This window comes from Microcaecilia unicolor, chromosome 8 (genome assembly GCF_901765095.1).
Source record: "Microcaecilia unicolor chromosome 8, aMicUni1.1, whole genome shotgun sequence".
Lineage (NCBI taxonomy): Eukaryota > Metazoa > Chordata > Amphibia > Gymnophiona > Siphonopidae > Microcaecilia > Microcaecilia unicolor.
Window position 1 is genome coordinate 174,824,844 of NC_044038.1, and position 21,560 is coordinate 174,846,403.

The 21,560-nt window shown below is 44.1% G+C and overlaps 1 protein-coding gene across 3 annotated transcripts in view; it reads left to right on the plus strand.

Moving 5' to 3' along the window:
• Window positions 1-12,111: 12,111 nt before the first annotated feature.
• Window positions 12,112-21,560, plus strand: part of ARHGAP26 (Rho GTPase activating protein 26) — a 369,115-nt gene continuing 359,666 nt past the window's right edge. For 2 of the 3 annotated variants that reach the window (XM_030211545.1, XM_030211546.1), the window contains exon 1: window positions 12,485-12,638. In XM_030211545.1, coding sequence (XP_030067405.1) covers window positions 12,485-12,638 — 154 coding nt within the window. Of the gene's footprint in view, window positions 12,639-21,560 lie in introns of all 3 variants that reach the window. The other variant, XM_030211544.1, reaches the window with a different exon arrangement.

Here is a 21,560-nt window from a genome sequence, read left to right on the forward strand (position 1 = left end):
AGGGTTGCCCAAATCGGCATAATCGAAAGCTGATTTTGGGCGCCCTCAACTGCAGTCCGTTGCGGGGATGACCAAAGTTCATGAGAGTGTGTTGGAGGCGTAGCGAAGGCAGAACTGAGGCGTGCTTAAGAGATGGGCATCCTCGGCCGATAATGGAAAAAAGAAGGGCATCCCTGACGAGCATTTGGTCGACTTTACTTGGTCCATTTTTTTTCATGACCAAGCCTCAAAAAGGTGCCCAAACTGACCAGATGACCACCGGAGGGAATGGGGGATGACCTCCCCTTACTACCCCAGTGGTCACCAACCCCCTTCTACCCTAAAAAAAAAAACTTGAAAAATATTTTTTCCAGCCTCTATGCCAGCCTCAAATGTCATACCCAGCTCCATGACAGCAGTATGGAGGTCCCTGGAGCAGTTTTAGTGGGTGCAGTGCACTTCAGCAGGCAGACCCAGGCCCATTCCCCCCCACCTGTTACACTTGTGGTGGTAAATGTGAGCCCTTCAAAACCCACCCGAAACTCACTGTACCCACATGTAGTTGCCCCCCTTCACCCCTTAGGGCTATGGTAGGGGTGTACAGTTGTGGGGAGTGGGTTTTGGGGGCTCAGCACCCAAGGTAAGGGAGCTATGCACCTGGGAGCAATTTGTGAAGTCCACTGCAGTGCCCCCTAGGGTGCCCGGTTGGTGTCCTGGCATGTGAGAAGGACCAGTGCACAACGAATGCTGGCTCCTCCCACGACCAAAGGGCTTGGATTTGGTCGTTTTTGAGATGGGCGTGCTCGGTTTCCATTATGGCTGAAAACCGGGGGCGACCATCTCTAAGGTCGACCTAAATGTTTAGATTTGGGTGTCCTCGATCGTATTATCGAAACAAAAGATGGGTGCCCATCTTGTTTCGATAATACGAGTTTCCCCGCCCCTTCGCCAGGACGTCCTTAGAGATGGGCACCCTTAGAGATTGTCGTCCATGTTCGATTATGCCCCTCCATGTGTTTACTAGTGTTTTTAGAATTCACTAAATGCTAGAGTCACCCATATGTTCCTACGGGTGACTTAGCATTTAGCACATCCTAATCATTAGCCTATATAGACTATGTCATAACCACACTCTGTAAGCCACATTGAGCCTGCAAATAGGTGGGAAAATGTGGGATACAAATGCAATAAATAAATAAATAAATAAAAATAAAAACTTGCCCTTAGGCTGCTTAGTAAACAGGGCCTTAAGTTTAAGAGAGTCATGGCTTGCTGAGGCTTCTTCCTCCCTGTAGTTCTAATATATTTTTCTAGTTTATTGGTGGGGATTTATCTGTGCATTAGCCACTTAGATGCGCTAGCTGGTTAGCGCAGGAACGCCCACTCTCTGACCCAGACACGTTCCCCTAAAAAACAAATACAGAAAAATATTTACCTGAATATACGCTGCTTTGATAGTTTTCAGGATGGCAGGTGGTATATAAGAAATTTTTTAAAACCTAAACATTTCTTTGGAACCTGACTCCTAACTCCCTTCACCTAGATCTAGGGAAAAACCAGGTGTATCAGATTTCATTGTACCAAGTATGCTGTCTGCTCACCTTGGGAATAATTTCAAGTTTAGTTGATACTTAGAGGCATATTTTCAAAGCACTTAGCCTTCCAAAGTTCCATAGGTTTCTATGGAACTTTGGAAGGCTAAGTGCTTTGAAAATATGCCTCTTAGTTCATTGGGCAGCTCCTGAGATGAGACTGAATGGAAAAGTGGAAAGCTGAAGATGGTAATTACTTCACCACGAATAAAAGTTTTTTCTGGAAGAAACCATCTTCTCTGTGTTCTCCTGAACAGATAAAGAAATAGTTCCCTTGTCTCCTTGTAGGAGGCTGAGTCAAGCTCTGTATTGCAGCTATATAGGCAGGGGTCTAAGCCCTACAGTTCCTTGAGCAGGAAGAGGCTTGCCCTACTGATAGCACTCTGGCTTCCCAGTAATGGTAGGAAAATTCAGGTTACTCTTTTCCTCTATGTCTAGAATCTTGCATGCACATTTTCACATTTAGAGTACAAAATTATGTGCATAAGTTAGAGAATACTGGCAATTAATTGGTAATTAGGTGCTAATTGGAGCTAACAACTAATGACTGGTGATAATACAGCCATTAGATTGATCAGTGACATTGGACGCTTTGATAGTGTATCTCTTATTTTTCGAGAATACCATTGGTTAACGATAAGGAAACACATTCATTTTGAAGTCCTTTGTTAGATTTTTAAATCAATATTTAGTATAAATTCTGAAGGTAAGTAAACTGCTGGTTTTTCCGACTGTAGAAAGAAACTTAGGCTTCTTGAGAACTTTAAAGTTGGGTTTTTTCTCATTAAAGAATATTTGTTTTAAATCTATTCTCAAGGCCTTGTTTCATTTTGCTGGGACTAGAATATGGACTAGATTACCTTGCACCTTCTTATTTTTCTTTTAGGAAAATGTTAAAAACTTATTTTAACAATAATTTTGTTGTAAGTTAAAGTTTGTTCAGATTTTAAAATTTTGGTTTTTTTGTTCAGATGTTAAAATTTTGTTTTTAAAACTTTAGTCAATGCATTATTGTTGTTCTCTCACGGTTTCTGAAGTTTCTTTTTATTAATTGTAAACCGCTTTGAATACTTTGGAATAATAGCGGTATAGAAAACTCTGAGAGTATAGTATAGTAATTGGAGTTAATTCACGTTAATTGACACTACATTAGTTGATATGCACATAACTCTACTTAGATGTCCTATATAATAATTCTCACCTCCAACGTTCTAATGTGCCTGGTACCGTGGCTCCCTCGGAGGTTGTCTGCTAGGCAGTTTAGAATGCACTGACGTCAGTGATGTCACTGACAGCTGATTCCAAGGCAAGGGGAGGAGTAGGAAAACACGCGGAGCGTGTTTCCCTACTCCTCCCTCTACCTGGGAAACAGCTGGCAGTGCCCTCCCCTCGGCGCAACACCCAAGCCTCTGCCCTGCAAAACCGCGAGTCAGGCAGGGGGAGGAGTAGGGAAACACACGGAGCGTGTTTCCCTACTCCTCCCCCTGCCTACCAATCAGCTCTCAGTGCCCCCCCTCGGCGCAACACCCAAGCCCCTCCGCCCCGGCGCAGCACCCAAACCCCTACCCCCCCTCGACGCATCACCCAAGACCCTCCCCCCGGCGCATCACCAAAGCCCCTACCCCCCCCCCTCAGGCACATCAACTCCCTCGCCACCCGCAGTCGCCAATACTAACGCTGTCCGGCCACTGCTGCTTCTCCTGTGGAGCAGCAGCGGCCGGTACAAAAAGAAAAATGCCAAAAAAAGATTTTTAACCTGAAACGCGGCTCCATAGACAGCCATCTGGCATTGGCTGTCGTCACTGCAGCTGCTCCTCCTCTCCCCTCCACGTCACTGCCCCTGCAGGAAGACCCCGGAGGAGCGCAGCGACGTCAGAGGGGAGAGGAGGAGCGGCTGCAGAGATGACATCCAATGCCAGATGGCTGTCCACAGAGCATGGCGTTTTTCTTTTTGTACCGGCCGCTACTGCTCAACAGGAGACCCAGCAGTGGCCGGACAGCGTTAGTATTGGCAGCTGCGGGTGGCGAGGGAGTTGATGTGCCTGAGGGGGGGTAGGGGCTTGGGTGATGCACTGGGGGGGGTGGGGTAGGGGTTTGGGTGATGAGCTGAGGGGGGAGGGGAGGGTCGCTGGACATGGGTGGCTGGAGGGGGCAGGGGGAGGGGAGGGTCGCTGGACATGGGTGGCTGCAGGAGAGTAGGGTTGCTGGACATGGATGGCTGTGGGGGGGCAGGGTAGAGGGAGTTGGGGAGGGGGTCCTGAGACCAGATGGGTGGCTGCAGGGGAGGGCAGGGGAGACAGAAGGGACGTTGCAGGGGGGGCAGGGGGAGAGGAGGGTCACTGGACATGGGTGGCTGCAGGGGGGGCAGGGGGAAAGGAGAGGAGGGTCATTGGATATGGGTGGCTGCAGGGGGGCAGGGGAGAGGAGGGTCGCTGGACATGGGTAGCTGCAGGGGGAGAGGAGGGTTGGTGGTCATGGGTGGCTGCAGGGGGGGCAGGGGGAGAGGAGAGTCGCTGGACATGGGTGGCTGCAGGGGGAGCAGGGGAGAGAGGAGGGCCGCTGCACATGCGTGGCTGCAGGGGCAGAGGAGGGTTGGTGGGGAGGGGGTCCTGAGACCAGATGGGTGGCTGCAGGGGGGACAGGGGAGACAGGAAGGACGCTGCAGGGGGGGATTACCTTGCTAGTGCCTGTTTCATTGCCTACCGAAACGGGCCTTTTATACTAGTTATTCTAGAATCTTAGCATGCAAAAGATATACCCCTGAATTGTATAAAGGACGCTGAAATGTGCATGATCTTGAGATGTGCGCACAACTAAATTGGGTAACATCAATAATTGAGTGCTAACAATTACTGATATTAATTGCCACTAATTTGGATTTGCTCTCAGATCTTGCTACACGCTTTTCTATAAAACTGCATGCTCAAATCCCATAGTGCCTGAAAGGGTCATAGCCATGGATGCACACCCAGATTGTGTGCCAGGAATGACACCTGGTTTCAGTAGGCATAAATGTTGGGTACGGCTCATGCTATTCTAAAAGGCTCTTAGCCTGAATTTCCCTTTATAGAGTATCACTAGGTGCCGATTTTTTCCGACACCCAAATTAGGGTTCCATGTCCTGAATCTGCTCCATAGAGTGTAACTGCAAGAGCTGTGGACTTGGGAGGGGCAGAAGCGGGGCAGGGGTGCGCCCGGCACTTATGGGCTAAGATTCTAGAATACTGTCAGTTAGAAGCCCAACTACAGTATTTAGTCATGGATATTTACCCCAGCCATTGACATGGGCGTAAGCTGTTGCATCTAAACGTTGGTGCATGCAGGCCAACTTATGCTAGTATTCTATTGCTGATATAGAATTTGTGCTTTGCACACAGTATCCTAGTGTCTAAATTTCTGTGACTTTTTCAGAATTACTCCCATTGTTTTTCAGGATCAGCCCCTGTTCTTGCACTCAAGAAGAAAGAGACGGTGAATCAAGATCTAGAACAGTAGCAGGCATCAGTTTACTGACAGGTAAACGCTGTGGTCAGAAGTAGACATCCACTTTTGGGAAAGCAGAACAATGATATTGCTTAAGAAGATTGCAACAGAACACCAGGAAGTAACAAAACTGTACATTTCACAGAGAAGTTAAGGCTGTAAAACAAATGACAAAAACTTGGATTCCTGGCCATGACCCAGTCAATCTTGTTCAAGAGAGGAGACGCAGGTTAGGGGTGAACTTCATATTTTTAACAATAAAGATTATTTTGTTTAAAGAAAGCGGGTTGGCCCAGCTGCTGAGGTGACAAGTGCCATATAGAAGGTTCTTGGTTGTGTCCCAGGCTGGGTTTTCCAATTCCTGAGTTGATAGGGGATAGCATTGCCGCAGAGGCAGTATTCACAGTCCCTGGGGGGGGGGGGGGGGGGGGGGGGGGAAGGAGTCATTGTCACTGAACACAGGTCACAACAATGATCAGATCAGCCATGTTGGAAGGGGGAGGGAAATAAAGATAAGGGAACAATCCCTGGGTAGTTGCAAATGAAGATTCAGGGTGTCAGATCCCATAAAGGAGCATGAAACTACTGGATCAAAAAACAACAATCAAAACAAAGCAAACAAAATTCCAACAACTCACAAAAGTAAGGTCTGAGCCATGAACTGCGGATGGTCTCTCCTTGGCCTTTGGGTTGAGATTGAGATTTCTTTGCCATAAAAAAAACCGCTTCAAGCAACCACTGTGAAAGCCAGAGGATCACCCCTCTTTCAAAATAACCAAATATATCTTACTCATACCCAGCATTTGCTGTCAAAATGCACTTTCTGGTAAGGTGCTGTGCTATGTGGAAATTCACATGGCAATCTGTGGTACAGTCTGACAATAGACAATTCTTTAGCCTGCTGAAAGAGGCTAAGAAAGGCTACACATATTAGCAGGGAATTCTTGTCTTTCTTTTCAGATGCTATTAAGCAATTATTTTCCGGTTCTTCGTGCCAACTATTCATCACTCCGCCCCCTCACTCTTCATTGCCATGCCACAACGTTCTGCAAAACAGGGTGATGTGTGACAGCCCTTCAAACTAAACTCTTCCAGCTCCAAGACTCTCAGTACCCTCTAGCATGTGCCTCTCTTTCTGGAAGCCTTCTGACCTCGGCTCGGATTGGCCAGCTTCTCTCTGCAGGTTCCCCACGATCAGCCTCTTGCTCTTGTCACCCAAGAATGTGCAAGAGTTGTCAAGGAGAAAGTACATGCATACTTTCCCTAAAAAAATAACCTATTGGGCAGTACTGATATTGATTTACACCTGCTACTTAGCTTATACTAATTTCCTAATCTGCTGTAAATATTATTGGCAGTTTATAAAAGCCCATTTCTGCATATAAATCACAGTTTTACTTGTAGAAATATCTTTTAAAATCAGCCCCTTAGGGGTAATTCTAGAATGAACAGCCTAGTTTGAGGTGGCAGGAAGATGTTTAAATGCAGGTATTCGAGATATTTTCCTTTGGATTCTATATATGGTACCTAAATTCCGGTGTGGAGCAAAGCTGCATATGTAAATGAATTGTTTAACAAGCCATTAACTAGCAAATAATTGATGTTAACAATCGGTTATTGCAGTTGATTGTCAATAATTGGGAATTGCGTGTGCATCTCTCTCTGCTCTATTCAATAAGACCAGTCACCTAAATCCCCTAGTAATAACTGTGGATAACTAAGCCCTCACCCTCCTCCCCTCCTTCCCCTCCTCCTCCTCCTCCTCCCCCTCTCCCCCTCCTTCCCCCTCCTCCCCCTCATAAGCCTATGCCATATTCATGACAAACACTTTAAAAAAGATAGTTGTGTCTTCATCCCTACAGGGAATGGCTAGTATAGGGTAAAAGCAGGCTATAAAGAGACATCTGTGAGTCTTTGTTCAATCCTCTGGGAATAAGAAGTGAATTAGTATGTGGAATTTGACAAATGAACAGTGAGTGTTGAGTATTCAGAGTATAGTAGTTTGTTCGCAGTCAAATGGCAGGATTTGGCAGCTTAGCTCCGCACACAACCTAAGTTTGATATAATGGAAGGAAGGAGGCCAGTGACTGGGAAACTTCAGTTGCCAACAAGTGAATAAGGTCCAGAAAAGGCCAACCAAAATGATAAAGTGAATGGAACAGCTCCCCTGTGAGCAGTGCGTTTTTTCTAGCAAAAAAGGTGCCGGTACTTAAATGACAGGCCACCTTTTAGGGGTGAGGTGATCACTGATGGACCCAACCCACAATAGTCAGGCCCCCTGCAACCAGTCACAGAATCTATGACAAGGCAGAATTGGTGTGTAGAGCCTGAGCTCTATCTTTAAAACTTGGGGATCATGGGTCAATTTTAGCAGACAATGGAAAAGGTGCCGGTACTCAGTACCCCCTCAAAAAAAGCCCTGCCTGTGAGAGAGGCTAAAGAGGTTAGCTTGGAGAAAAGAGGACTGAGAGGTCTTTAAAATCGTGAGTGCAGTGGAATATGTTAATGGAGAAAGGTAATTTACGCTTTCAAAAAGTATATGAAATTAACTGGTAGCAAACAAACCTAAGAAAAGAAATGTTTCTGTGAATGCACAAGGAATCTGATGGAGGAGGTCGCTAAGGCTGGTAACATGGCTCAGTTTGAAAAAGGTTTGGCAGGTCTAGCTACAGTTTTTAGCCAAATAGATTTGGATGTCTCCACCTCTTTCATCTGGGAGGCATCAACATGAAATGGACTATCTTTTTAGAATTTCCCTATTGACCCTGTAATTGTTTTTGAAGAATGATGTTCCCTGGTATCCAAGAATCGCTCCAGGCAAATGGAATTTCTTCGGTTCCTTGGAACTGGAGAAGAGTAGATGTGGTCCCTCTTCACAAAAGTGGTGATAGGGAAGAAGCTGGAAACTACAGGCTGGTAAGCCTCACTTCGGTCATTGGAAAAGTAATGGAAGCGATGCTGAAGGAAAGGATAGTGAATTTCCTGGAATCCCATAGGTTACAAGATCCAAGGCAACATGGTTTTGCCAAAGGTAAATCACGCCAAACGAATCTATTTGAATTCCTTGACTGGGTGACCAGAGAATTGGATTGAGGATGCGTGCTATATGTAATCGACTTAGATTTCAGCAAAGCCTTTGACATGGTTTATGATATAAATGTTTAAATACTCGATAGGTATTTATATAGATACAAATATTTACCAGAGAAGGGAAAATTGTAAAACTAGAGGACATGAAGTGAGGTTGCGGGATAGTAGACTTAAGAGTAATGCCAGAAATTTTCTTTTTCATGGAGAAGGTGGTTGATGCCTGGAATGCCCTCTTGAGGGAGGAGGTGGAGAAAAAAATTGTGGCTGAATTAAAAAAGGCCCACGCCTTTTTTAATTCAGTCACCATTTTTTTCTCCAGAGGGTGAACACAGAGGATCTCTAATTTGAAAATGAATGGTGTAACAAACAAAACTTAAAGGGTTGCATATGTGTTTGCATGTCAAGTGGTGCTTAGATGGCAACTCTGGCTGTAAAAACTAAGGCTGGTGCTGGGCTGGCTTGTAGGGTCTATGTTCCGCATATAGCAATCCAGTTTAGGATGGGCTGGAGAGGGCTTTGATAGATTCTCCAGTAATTTAGAATGTGAGGACAGTGCTGGGCAGACTTTTATGGTCTGTGTCCTGCAAATGACATGACAGATTCAGATAGGCTGGAGTGGGCTTTGACGGCAGCTCCAGTAGTTGGAACATAAAGACAGAGCCGGGTGGACTTCTACGATCTATGTCCCAGAAACATAAAAGAAAGACCATGATCAAGTATATAATCTCATATTCATTGTTTATTTTAATCTTGAATTGATAGTGAATGTGACCATTGGGCAGACTGGATGGACCGTTCAGGTCTTTATCTGCCGTCACTTACTATGTTGGGTGTTCTCAGAGGGTGACCATTGAAGAAACAGTACATGGAGTGTTCACTAGTCCACTATCCACTTGCATCATCACCGGAGCTCTTTATCTATTTGATCTTATCATTACTTATCAAATTTCAAGTTTCAAGCTTATTTTTAAAAATTTTGATATATTGCCTTGGAGAAACCTGTGAAGGCGGTTTCCAATCTATAAAAATATGAAATATTAAGGGCCCCTTTTACCAAGCTGTGGCAAAAAGGGTCTGGTGCTGGCATCGGCGCATGTTTTACATGTGCGCTGAGGCCCCCTTTTACCACAGCTGGTAAAAGGGAAGTCTTGCTTTCCTACAGCCCTTACCACCACCCATTGAGATGGCGGTAAGGGCTCCCGCGTTAAGCCGGCGGTAACCAAGCAGCGCACAGCACTGCCCGATTACCGCAGGTACACTCCGGCACTACAAAAATAAATAAATTGTAGCGCCGGAAATGACGGCATGCTAGGGGTAGGAAGTACCACCAGGCTGCTTCCTGGATAGCGATAAATAATTATTGAAAAGAACTACAATTTCAGACATGAAAGAAAAATGAGATGAAGAGAGGGAAGCCAAAGGACAAGAAGAGGGGGGGGGGGGGGGGGGGGGGAATCAGTGTTGACACTGTAAGTTTTAAGTTTAGATTTAATGCTTGAGACGAAGGTCCAATAGTATTGAGTTCCATAGGGTTGGACCCATAGTGCTAAAAAGCCTATGACGGATATAATGGCGTGAGGAGACATAAGTACATAAGTATTGCCATACTGGGACAGACCGAAGGTCCATCGAGCCCAGCGGTTGCAAAGAATGCAAAGTTCCTATAGGGAGGTAAGGTAAGAGAAACCAGAATAGGAGGGGAGTCCTGAAGAAAGAATTTTGGGTACCAAGAGAAGAATTATGTAGGTAATAATGAGGGAAAACACAGGCAACCAGTGTTCTGTATAAATCACACAATAGCACAGCAGTCATGAAAATATAAATATCCATATATAAAAATAGATAATTATCAACAGTCAAATCTCTCAACCACAGGCAAATAAATTGACTGATTAAACTACCTCAAACATTCTATTAAAATAACAAACTAGCTAGCAATTTCCTTCTTCAGTAATCAGGCACTGCTCAGTAATACTTGTGCACATTACTTAGCTCAACGGTATAAATTGGTTTTAAGTTCTTTGACTTATTTTCTAATTCTTGGCAAGCACTGAAAAATCAGAGCTATATCACCTTTCTAACCACATGACTTCAACCTGAGCATCAGAGTTAAAAAATGCATAAGCTTTGTCCAGCTGTAAGGAGACCAGATGTTAGAACTTCACTCTCCCCCCCCCCCCCCCACCAGACCCCCAGAGACAGCCTCAAGTTCAGGATCAACTGCTTCCAGAAAGATGTAAAGTTCCCAGTTCATCATCACGATGAAGGCTCCTTCCTCCTTTCTAAATGACAGACATTCTCTTTATGACAATGCAGCCATGAGAAATATAGTCTCTTCCTGTTTCAGATCTCCCAGATCTGCAGCAGTTAAATGTTGATATGTATGGATTTAGATGACAATATTCTGATTAATATCCCCTGAAGTCTATCATGACAACAAAAATGCATTTTTCTGTCTGAAAACTGACAGCCCCCCCAATGCCCAAATTGAGGAATGAGCTAGTTTAAAGGTTCATAAAAAGAGCAGGGGTTTTCTTTCAGGATTTATTTCCTTTTTAATTTATACTTGACTGGAGTGCCAGGAGGCTCCAATGTGTCAGACATATTGGCTGCTCACACCAAGAGATAAAGAGACTTTCTGGAGCTCAGGAGAAGCACAGAGTTGTTTGTGAATAGGAACATATGGGATTCACACACACTGTGAAAGGACAGCACTCCTGTATGTGGGCAGTGAGTCTGTGAGTAATAAAACTGGCTTACATTAGAAGGAGCTGCAACCTGTGCTGGCTTTGGTGACTCAGCAGCAGGCAGTGCTGCATACTGCCAGACAGAGGACCTGGATTTCATTTCCAGATCAGGTATTCCATCTCCTGGGCCACTGAGGGCTGGGATGCTGCAATAGTGTCATCCAAGGAAAGTTATAAGTTAAGAGACAAAAGCTAAAAGCTGGAGTTCTCAGGACATACTCAGCTTATGGTGTTTCAAGATCTCAGTACTTGCATACTGTAAGTTACTTTGAACCAAAACTTGCTTTTGGACAAGAGTGGGATACAAGAATGAATACATAAATAAATACCCACAATGGACATGCATGAGATTTGCATACAATGGAGGCAGTGCACACTTTATCTCATGCATATTTATTGTATAGAGCTCAGTAAATGTGGATTATATGATGCATATTTATTGTGGATATCCTGAAACTCAGACTGGCTAGGGCAGTAGTTCTCAACCCAGTCTTTGGTGTACATCCAGCCAGTCTAGTTTCAGGATATCCACAATGAGTAGATATGCATGTTCTGCCTCTTGGATGTCCTAAAAACCAGACTGGCTGGATATACCCAAGGACTGGACTGAGAACCACTGGTTTGTGGCAGTGCTTGCAATCCTTTGCAGAGCTGTCAAGTTACCCAGTTTCAAAATGGAGACTTTTTGACCAATCCTGGGTTTTAAACTTATGTCATAATGCATCAGGATGAGGTTGTCAGAAATCCAAGACTGGTTTTGAGCAATTTGGAAGCTTTGCCCCTGCTACTGGCAGTTGGGTTTTCAGGGTTACTAATGAATATGCATGATATAAATTTGCACACACAGTAGCGCTCCCTTTTATGCAAATATGTCTTATACATATTCATTATGGTGATCCTGAAAATCGACTGGCAAGGTGTGCCTTCTGGACAGGGTTGAAAAGCACTAATCTATTCTATGGAAACCAAAAGCTTAGTAAATCAGACCTGATAGACCTAAGCACTTCTCTTTCAAAGGGGGCGGTGGCTTCGTTGGAAGCTCCTCCCCCAGAGAATATTGACTCTCCATTGATCACCGCCTCCTCGCTGATAGCTCCTCCCATGGCTAGCACTGATTGGCTGAGCTGGGGAAGGGACAGGGCGAGGGAGGGGCCTGGCAGCCGGGAGGTCTCCAATGAGAGGGGCGCGAACTCAGGGTGGCGCATGCCATCGCAGCCCGGATTAGCTTCGTGCGGCCCCTTCCTCCTCCCCGGCCAACGCAGGACCGATGAGAAAACTTTAGGCGCGATCAATGGAGAGAAGCAGCCCCGGGGCAGATCGGCGTGCTGCAGGGCAGGCTGCCCGCTGAGCTCCGTGGCTTCACCCCCCCCCCCCCCGTGCCTGCTGCGGATGCCCGCAATGCAAACTCCCCCCTCCCTGGAGGAGTGAGCCGAGAGCGCAGGGGGATTCCGCAGTTGCAAGGACCTGCCGAGCTTTTTGAATACCTTTTAAACTAAGCAGAGCAGAAGCAGTTAAGCAATTGTATTTTCTTCTTCTTGTCCTGCTCTTTTAATTTTTTGCATTGGATCGTCTGTGTTTTTTATGTTTTAAATCATGGGGTTACCCGCCTTGGAATTCAGTGATTGTTGCATGGACAGTCCGCAATTCAGGGAGAAGCTGAAATCGCACGAAATGGAGTTGGAGAAGACAAACAAGTTTATTAAAGAGCTGATCAAGGATGGCAGGTCGTTAGTGGCAGCACTTAAACGTAAGTCCCCCCCCCCCCCCGGATTTGCCCGTGGCCCTGCACATTCTCCGGGTGGATGACATTCTGCGTTGGCAATGGTAGCAGGCCATGCCCGGGGCTGCCAGTTATGATCGCCTTTACACGGCGGAATGCATCTGTAATTGCAAATCGGAGAGGGCAGCCTGACATAGGTCCTAGTTCTGTGGGTGTTTGTGACCAGCCCCGATCTTGAGCAAAATCCCAGTGGGGGGGTGGTGGGGGGGGGGGCGATTTATATTTACTTGCAAGCATTTACAGGTTTGGGAACATATCGCCCAATCTGTGTCCCCGCCCCAATCATTGTGAAAAGTAAAGTTGGCTCCTGACAGGGGATAAGGGCAAAGGCAGCCGCAACCTATGCCAGGCTATGTGGAGTGGAGTATGATCACAAACTCAAATTCACTACTAACAGGCATCCTAGTACTTGCATTCTGCCAAAGGTAGCTTCCTTCTGAAGTTTATAAGATGTAATATGTATGGCAACCTATAACCTTGTGCTTGGAAGCGTTTTTGTCAGGCCTGCGGCACCCATTGGGATGAGACATATATTTTTTATATCTTTCTGCAACATCTTCGTGGTTTCTGCATCTCTCTCTTTCTTTCTCTGAGACATATAATAAATGTAGGATAATAACACTAGCTTCGTTTTGCAGTTTGTTTGTGAAAGGTGGTATAGTAAGCCCATATTATATAACCATACTGTGGGAGCTAACAGTGGGATCCAGCTTTTTGCACTTTGCAAGATTGTGTCGTTTGAGTAATTGGGTTTTATGACATGCCTCTGTTTTGTTGAAGCTGAGAGATAAAGCAATGAATAGGAAAAATTTCTGCTTAAGTCCTGTCACTGTTAACACGTAACATGTTCTGTTCACACATTGCCAGAGGGAAGATAGGTGATATATATACTGTATATGTTCAAGCGTTAACTACTGTATTGAGACCTGGAATTGAGGTGCAGTGTGGGAAGAGGTTTTCTAGGATGCATGGAAATGTTGAAGCAAGGCAGACCCTCAAAAAATTTTATATTGTTCTGTGTGTGTCCTGGCATGTATTACTGTAAAATTATTTCAGTTCCTTATCTTTGTGGACCCCAGGGTCATCTTGAAAAATTGGAATCCACCCCCAATAAAGGGATAGTTTAAGGAATTGAATAAAGCTCTTGGAATTAGAAGGGCTTTCAGTGAAAATGAAGAGGCATTAAAAAGGCAAAGCAACTCTGGTTGTATAGGGGGGGGGAGGGGATGTTAAGACATTTCTTACTGTTTGTTCATGTGGGACATAAGAACATAATTGTTGCCATACTGGGACAGACCAAAGGTCCATCGAGCCCAATCCAGGTCACAAGTACCCAGAACAGTAAAACTGATTTTATGCTGCTTATCCTAGAAATAAGCAGTGGATTTTCCCAATTCCATCTTAATAATGGCTTGTGGACTTTCTTTTAGGAAATTATCCAAACCTGCTAAGCTAACTGCTTTTATCACATTCTTAGGCAACAAATTCCAGAGTTTAATTACATATTGAGTGAAGAAATATTTGCTCTGATTTGTTTTAAATTTACTACTTAGTAGCTTCTTTGCGTGCCCCCTAGTCCTTGTATTTTTGGAAAGAGTAAGCAGGTGAGTCACATCTACCCATTTCACTCCATTTTTTAAGGTTCTTGTCTGGCAAATTGGAGGCTGAAACTCAGGGGCCCTTTTACTAAAGCTTAGCACATGCTAAATGCTAAGAAGCCCATTTCATACCTACAGATTACACCTGCATGTAGCATTTGGATTATATATAGCTCAGAGATGTCTGTCTTGTAAAATATTGCACTGAAGAGGTTACAGCAATTAAAGCTTTAATGTTTGTGTTGTATTGATGGTCTAAAGCAGGGGTGGGCAACCTTGGCCTTGGAGAGCCACAACCTGGATGGGTTTTCAGGATTTCCATAATGAATACACATGCAATCTATCTGCATATATTGATGGCAGTGCATGCAAATAGATCACAGTTGGGGAAATTCTGAAAACATGACTGGATTGCCGCCCTCGAGGACTGAGGTTGCCCACCCCTGGTCTAAAGTATTGCATGGTTTAGGTTCAGTGTGCTGTACTGAAATCTGAGCTTCTCATGGTTTCTTGTTATTTGCTTTTGCCCTGGTGGAGGGAGTGTAACTCTGGAACACCAGTCAGGAATGTATGAAGTTAGTTCAATAGAAAGATATCTCTTACAAGCCTTAACCTGCACATGTATACTGCAAACTGAGGTGACCCGTGCATGTATTCTGAACTTTCACTTTCTGGTAAGGATAAATTGCTTTTTCTTCCTATTGGTGATTCTGTCTCTTTTGTTATCATTATCTCTTATTCTCACCTTTATTCTTTTTTTTTCTTTCCTTTCCTATGGCTCAGGTGAATCTACCCATTCGTATCTGCTGATGTTCTGCTCAGTATCTCATTATTCATTTGCCTACTGAGATAAGAACACCCCTGTTTCAAGACTGAGACAGGAACTGAGATTGAGCGAAGGGACCTTCCCCTTGTATATTCATCCTAAAAATATACATGCCTTGTATATTCATCTTAAAAAGATTCCTCTTTATTGAAATGTCAAAGTCTTTTGTCTTCACAGTTGTGGGTCTACTTGCATAAACACTAAAATAATTTAAGAACCTATGTGTTGCTATACTGGGACAGACTGAAGGTCCATCAAGCTCGGCATCCTGTTTCCAACAGTGGCCAATCCAGGTCACAAGTACCTGACAAGATCCCAGAACAGTACAAAACATTTTATGCTGTTTATCCTAGAAATAAGCAGTGGAATTTTCCCAAGTCCATCTTTTCTTTTAGGAAACTATCCAAACCTTTTTTAAACCTCGCTAAGCTAACTGCTTTTACCACATTCTCTGGCAACAAATTCCAGAAGATTTGCGGCCCAAGCCCCCATCTGTTGAGGTACTCCAGCCACAGATGCCGCCACTTCTGCACATGGTCAGTTCATGCATTTGAATTGAGCATGTGCAGAAGTGCTAGTGTCAAAGTTTGGAGCATTCTGCTGGACTTCTCAGTGCTTCTGCAGTACAGATGGAGGCTCCAGCAGAGACTCTCCGCCTGGCGGGGCTTGAGCATCCCCACCTGCAAAGGTATGATTTGGTGGCGGCGCAAAGGGGGGGGAGAACTGCAAGGAAATGCTTAGCCCCCCCCCCCCCCAAAAAAAAAGAGCTCTGGCTATGCCCCAGCCTACAGTATTGGTGGTTGATAAGATGTATTTCCATGCTTTAGGTATCTAGTTTTTCTGAAACAGTTATGTCATTTATTTTATCAGCTGATATTCATTTCAAATGGAAAGTCTATTACACCAAAACACATATATTTGTATATAGATATGTGTTGTTACTGTGAACATTTATTTTTTTTTTCTGGTTCTTTTAGGGCCCCTTTTACAAAGTGGTAGGACCTGTACCATTGCTTTGCCGCACGCCAATCAGGAGTCCAGCAGTAGTGCCTTCCCCCATTGTGTGCCATTTCCAGCGCATTCGATTTACAAAAAATTTTTCTGCCAGGGGCTTACCCGGTGGTAATTGACCGGTGCCGTACGCTGCCCAGTTACCGCTGGGGTAGCACAGGAGCCCTTACTGCCTCCTAAATAGGTGATGCTAAGGGCTCTCTCGGGAAATGGCCTGCATTCCAAGTGTTTCACATATCACATGACCATTTCCATCCCTCACCTGGGATTTCCTGTTTCCGGGTGTTGGTAAAAGGGGGGGGGGGGGACTCTGCGAGCAGCAGACTTGATGTACCACTGCTTGGTAAAAGGGGCCCTTACTGTCTTATTTCATTAGTTGTGTTATGAGATTGCTCTACTGTACAATGTTGATTTGTTCATTCGTAGAATGCTTTACTCCTGACGCAGGCATCCTTTCTGAGACGCGGTCATGCCGAGTCTTATTCCTCCTGTTTATCTCATGTACAAAGTTTAGACTGTCCTTGTTTAATATGATTTGATGAATACATTGAAGTTAAATACTTACACTCCTTGGCCTCTTTATTTGACTTTGCTTCACTTTGCCTGCATTTTTTTAAAACACCAGCTGCATTGGTCAAAAAAATATTCGGATAGTCATTGCCATTCTGGATAGGTGATCAGTCTTAGAACTTATCCGGACGGTGGCAGTATTCAGTCTGCTATCTGGGTAACTTAGGACAACATTCTATCTGTCCTAAGTTATCCGGATAGCAGACATTATTGCCGTAGTCTGAATCTATTCTGGGATCTGGCACTTTCTGCATAGGGCAGAAGTGGTCTGAAAGGATATTTAGAGGCACTGTTTGGATAGGCACATCCGGATCGCAGGTGCTGGTATTGGGGATAAGTGCTTCTGATGTTGACCCCCCATAGTATATTATATCGATAACCTTGCCCATCTGCTCAAATTGTATTAACCCAAACCTGAGGACCAGCACATAAGAGTAAAAAAGTAAAATTCTGTAGTCTGGGTTGATCGCCGTGGGTGAATTTCTTCAAAAAGGCAGTGTAGTAGTAGTAGTAAATAAATGCTAATAAATACATACATTTGTAGCTGTCTTCATTGATGTTAGATTTAAATACTCTCATTTCCAAACCCAAAATGAATTGCAGTTCAGGTAGCAGATATTATTTATTTATTTTTGTTACATTTGTACCCTGCGCTTTCCCACTCATGGCAGGCTCAATGCGGCAGGCAATGGAGGGTTAAGTGACTTGCCCAGAGTCACAAGGAGCTGCCTGTGCCGGGAATCGAACTCAGTTCCCCAGGACCAAAGTCCACCACCCTAACCACTAGGCCACTCCTCCACATATATAAGGCCCTGTCTTGCGTCTTAAGGGAATATCTGAGGCAAAAGTAGGTGAAGTGACTTTTCTGAAGTTGTAGGGAACATCAGAGAGAGAAAAGAAATTAGTTTCTCTGTTCGTAAGCCCACTGCTTTAACTACTAGACACTTGAGAACCTTGGGGAAAAACATTTAGGGGGAAATCTAGTTGGGTCTCTTACGTTTCGTAACATCAGCAGTAGACAGCCTGGAATTAGAATCTTCTTGTCCTCCGAGTTGGGTATGTGTGAAGGAGAAAACAGTGTTTTCTTTCACTTTGAGGCCTGTGTATTATTTTTTTTTCCTTGTGTATGAGAAAAATATTTAGGGTTGGGTTAGATTTATTTGAAGAAGGCATGGGACATGAATAGAGGACTCTTAGTGGTGGGGAAGTTGTTGTAGAGCTGGGGTCAAGTAGGGTCTATGTAACAGAAGCAAGTAGGGACTTGTTGGGACCGGTGAACATTTCTGCTGTGGTGAGGTATTCTGTGTAAACATGAGATTTATTTTTTACTGCCTTCACGTGACCTATTTCAGTGACACTGGTTCAAAGTGGAATTTGTTGCCAGAGGATGTGGTCAACGCCTAGTTGGGTTTCAAAAGGATTTAGGCAAATTCTTACAGAAATTTACAAGTAGACCTTGGACAGCTACCGCTGATCCCTGGTAGGGAAGTGGAAGAAATAGCTGTATTCTTTGGAGTCTGCCAGATACTAGTGACCCAGACAGGTCACCATCCGAGATGGGATCCTGGCCTAGATGGACCTTTGGTTTGACCCAACATTTGTTCTTAGAACTACTTATAATGCAACAAAAGCTTATGGCTCCAATTGATTGGTGTATAACATGCCATAGCCTCTTGTTTTTTTTTGTTGTTGTTGCTATAGACTAACACAGCAAGAGTATACTTACTGGTTGGTTGATTGTTGCCTCAAAAAAAGTGGGCATTTAAGTATTTTTCATTAGTGACAAAATCAAGGAATTTCAGATTGCTTAGAAAATATAGTTATATAATAGTTATAATCATGCCTTGTGACTTGGTGTTAATGGATACTGCAGCTCCATTAACACCAGTTGTTGCTTCCATTCCATTGTATGGGATGCTGTGATTTGGTGTCATTGTTTCAGAACATTTCCTCACTTGGCTGGTCTATTTGGCAGCGTCTCTTGGTGTAATTGATCCATGACTAAGAGCGTCAAACAATGCATGAGGCAGCAGCCGCATGAGCGGGACACAGTTGGACTGGGGAAAGTTCTCGCTTGCCTGTCGAAAACAGGAGGCCAGTTCCAGCCTCTGTGATGTTTTCTTGGGAGGTGACCAGGTAGCTAGGTTGCTGATTTGTTTGTTCTGTCACTGTTCCAGCTCGTCAAATTCACATAACTGTAGGTGCTGCATAGTTAAATGACACATTGGTATGTACCTCTAAATAGACAGTATTTGTACACACTCTCTCACCCTAGTCTTAACAGATTTGATAAAACTTTCCCGGGCAGCTTATGGTTGAAAAACAAAAAATAGTAACAGAAGCGTCAGGGTTTTGGTTTTTTTTTTTTTCCCCTGATCGCCTCTTCTACAGGGATTGTGGGCCTGAGATTTATGGCAAAACTTTGCTAGAATTTGAAATCTTGTGAAAGTCGTTTCAATATGATGTTCATCCTGAAGTGTATGGTAGGTCAGTAGATGGTATTGGAGGTAGATAGCGCAATCACCAAATAGGTTAGTTTTGCACATAAGCAAGTGAAACACAGCGAGGGTGACAAAAGAAAGAGCAGGAGACGATGTCCCCAAAACAGTTAGCTTTATTGCAACATCTGAGACTCAACACAAGTCATGTTTCGGCCTAAAAGGCCTTCTTCAGGAGTCCTCTACTGGATGTGTGGTGATATGGGCCCAGGTGGGTGTCAGGGACTTGCGGTGAACCTTTTTGCTGTGGCTGACAGGGATCCCCAAGCTCTGCCAGTTGAACACCTCCTCCTCTGGTGGTCAAAACCCCCAAGCTTGGCAGTCGTCAACAACGTTTGTGAGCTGCCACATATGCTCAGTCTTCACAGGCTATGTAAAACTCAGTTGTTTGTAGCCATCTAAAATCCATAATAGGAAACCTCTGCAAAGCCTTCTTGGAACAGAAGTCAACAAAGCAGGTTCAGCAATGAGTTTGAGGACCTGTGACTTAAGTTCATCAGGTGCCTATTCCTCATTCTCACTTCCCTTATGCTGTAAGAACGAACTGTTGGAGCAGTTCTGCACTGCCAAAACTGTCCCCCCCCCCCCCCCCCCCCCCCCAAGCTAGTGTGGGAGGTTGTGTGTGAATTTGCTAGTCTGGCTTTGTAGCTTCCTCTATCTGTTTTGGGAGGAGATGCCCAGCAATTGGTGGGGATTTGTTTTTGTTTTTAACTTTAAAATGCTACAATAACTGTTATAGCTGTAGTCTGCTGGCTACTGGTTGATCTTTCATTTGGATCCAGAGCTTTGGGGGAGAGTCACAACAGAGATCATCGTAAAGCCATTCTGAATACTGACGGGCAGCCTGACACCCAGCACCAATGAAATGCTTTGTATGTATGCCAGGAGAAAAGTGATACCTATTTGACATTCTGCTGGTAATATATTCTGTGGTTCAGAGATGGAGGATCTATCATGGTATGGCTATATAAGAGACCTGTAGAGGCTTTTATCATGATTTTGCTGTAATGTAAATCTTGTGATTGTGGTTTACCCAGCAGTTTCTTTGTGCTGGGATGTGGTTCAATGAGCCTTCTTTCACAACCCACTCAGTGGTCTTGAATTTCTTTTGTCTTGCAGACTTCACCCAAAAGGCAATTCAGCACTGGAATATGCTTCTTCTAAAATTACTTTAGAAATAAATACTACACTGATAAGTCTTGCTGAGCAAACATTATCACAAACCTTGGAAGGTCCAAGTTGATGGTTATAGCATTTAGCTATATACTGGAGAACTTTGCATTCTTTTTTTTTTTTTTGTCACTGATTATAAGAGCATAAGTGTAGCCATACTGGGACAGACTAAAGGACCATCAAACCCAGTATCCTGTTTCCAGAAGTGGCCAATCCAGGTCACAAGTAGCTGGCAAAATCCCAGAATATTAAAACAGATTTTATGCTGCTTATCCTAGAAATAGTGGATTTCCCTGTCTTAATAATGGCTTATGGACTTTTTCTTTTAGGAAATTAGCCAAATGTTTTTTTAAACCCTACTAAGCTAACTACTTTTACCACATTCTCTAGTAACGAATTCCAGAGTTCAATTACACGTTGAGTGAAGAAATACTTTCTCCAGTTTGTTTTAAATGTATTACTTAGTAGCTTCATTGTGTGCCTCTAGTCCTAGTATTTTTATTTTAGTAGCTGAGCTGGCCCTGAGTGCTGAGATGTTTCTTCCAGATCTGGGACCTTCTTGCCGCTGTAAGATCACACACAGCATTGTCTAGGACCCTCATTCCAGCTCCCAGTGGCTTGAAATGAAACAAACTGACTCTGTGTCTAAACAGTCTGTATATGAAGGCAATGCCTTGTCATTTAAATTCATTTTATAAGTGCTAGTTCAAAAAAAAGTAGATTTATTGTTTGCAGGCAAAACTTGAACAGAGTACAGGATAACGTCAGAAGTGCTGAACAGCAGAATAATTGCAGCTTTATGACATAATTCCCCAAGTGAGAGGACAGCAGGCCAGTGCTTGGCCTGGATTAGAAGCCTCCAAATTGGAGACAGATTTGCGTGAATACACAGTTCAAGAATCCGTATGCGGTCAGGGCTGAATTAATTAAAGAGAAAAAGGAGATTATACCAAGGCCTTCCCAAAGGATCCCTCCCTCTACTTCCATGGCCTGTGCAACGTATGATCAGCCCACAGCTTTTATATCATTGTTCACTTATGGTAGTTATGTACCCAAAGGCTCCCATATCCATTTGACCGGGCTAATATATTCACTGCTATCACAAGGCATTATGGGAGCAATTTTCAAAATGTACCTACATGAATAGCTTTGAAAACGTGTTCGCTGTGAGACTTGCAGTCTCAGTATTCTCAATGAGGAGGTTACACAAGCT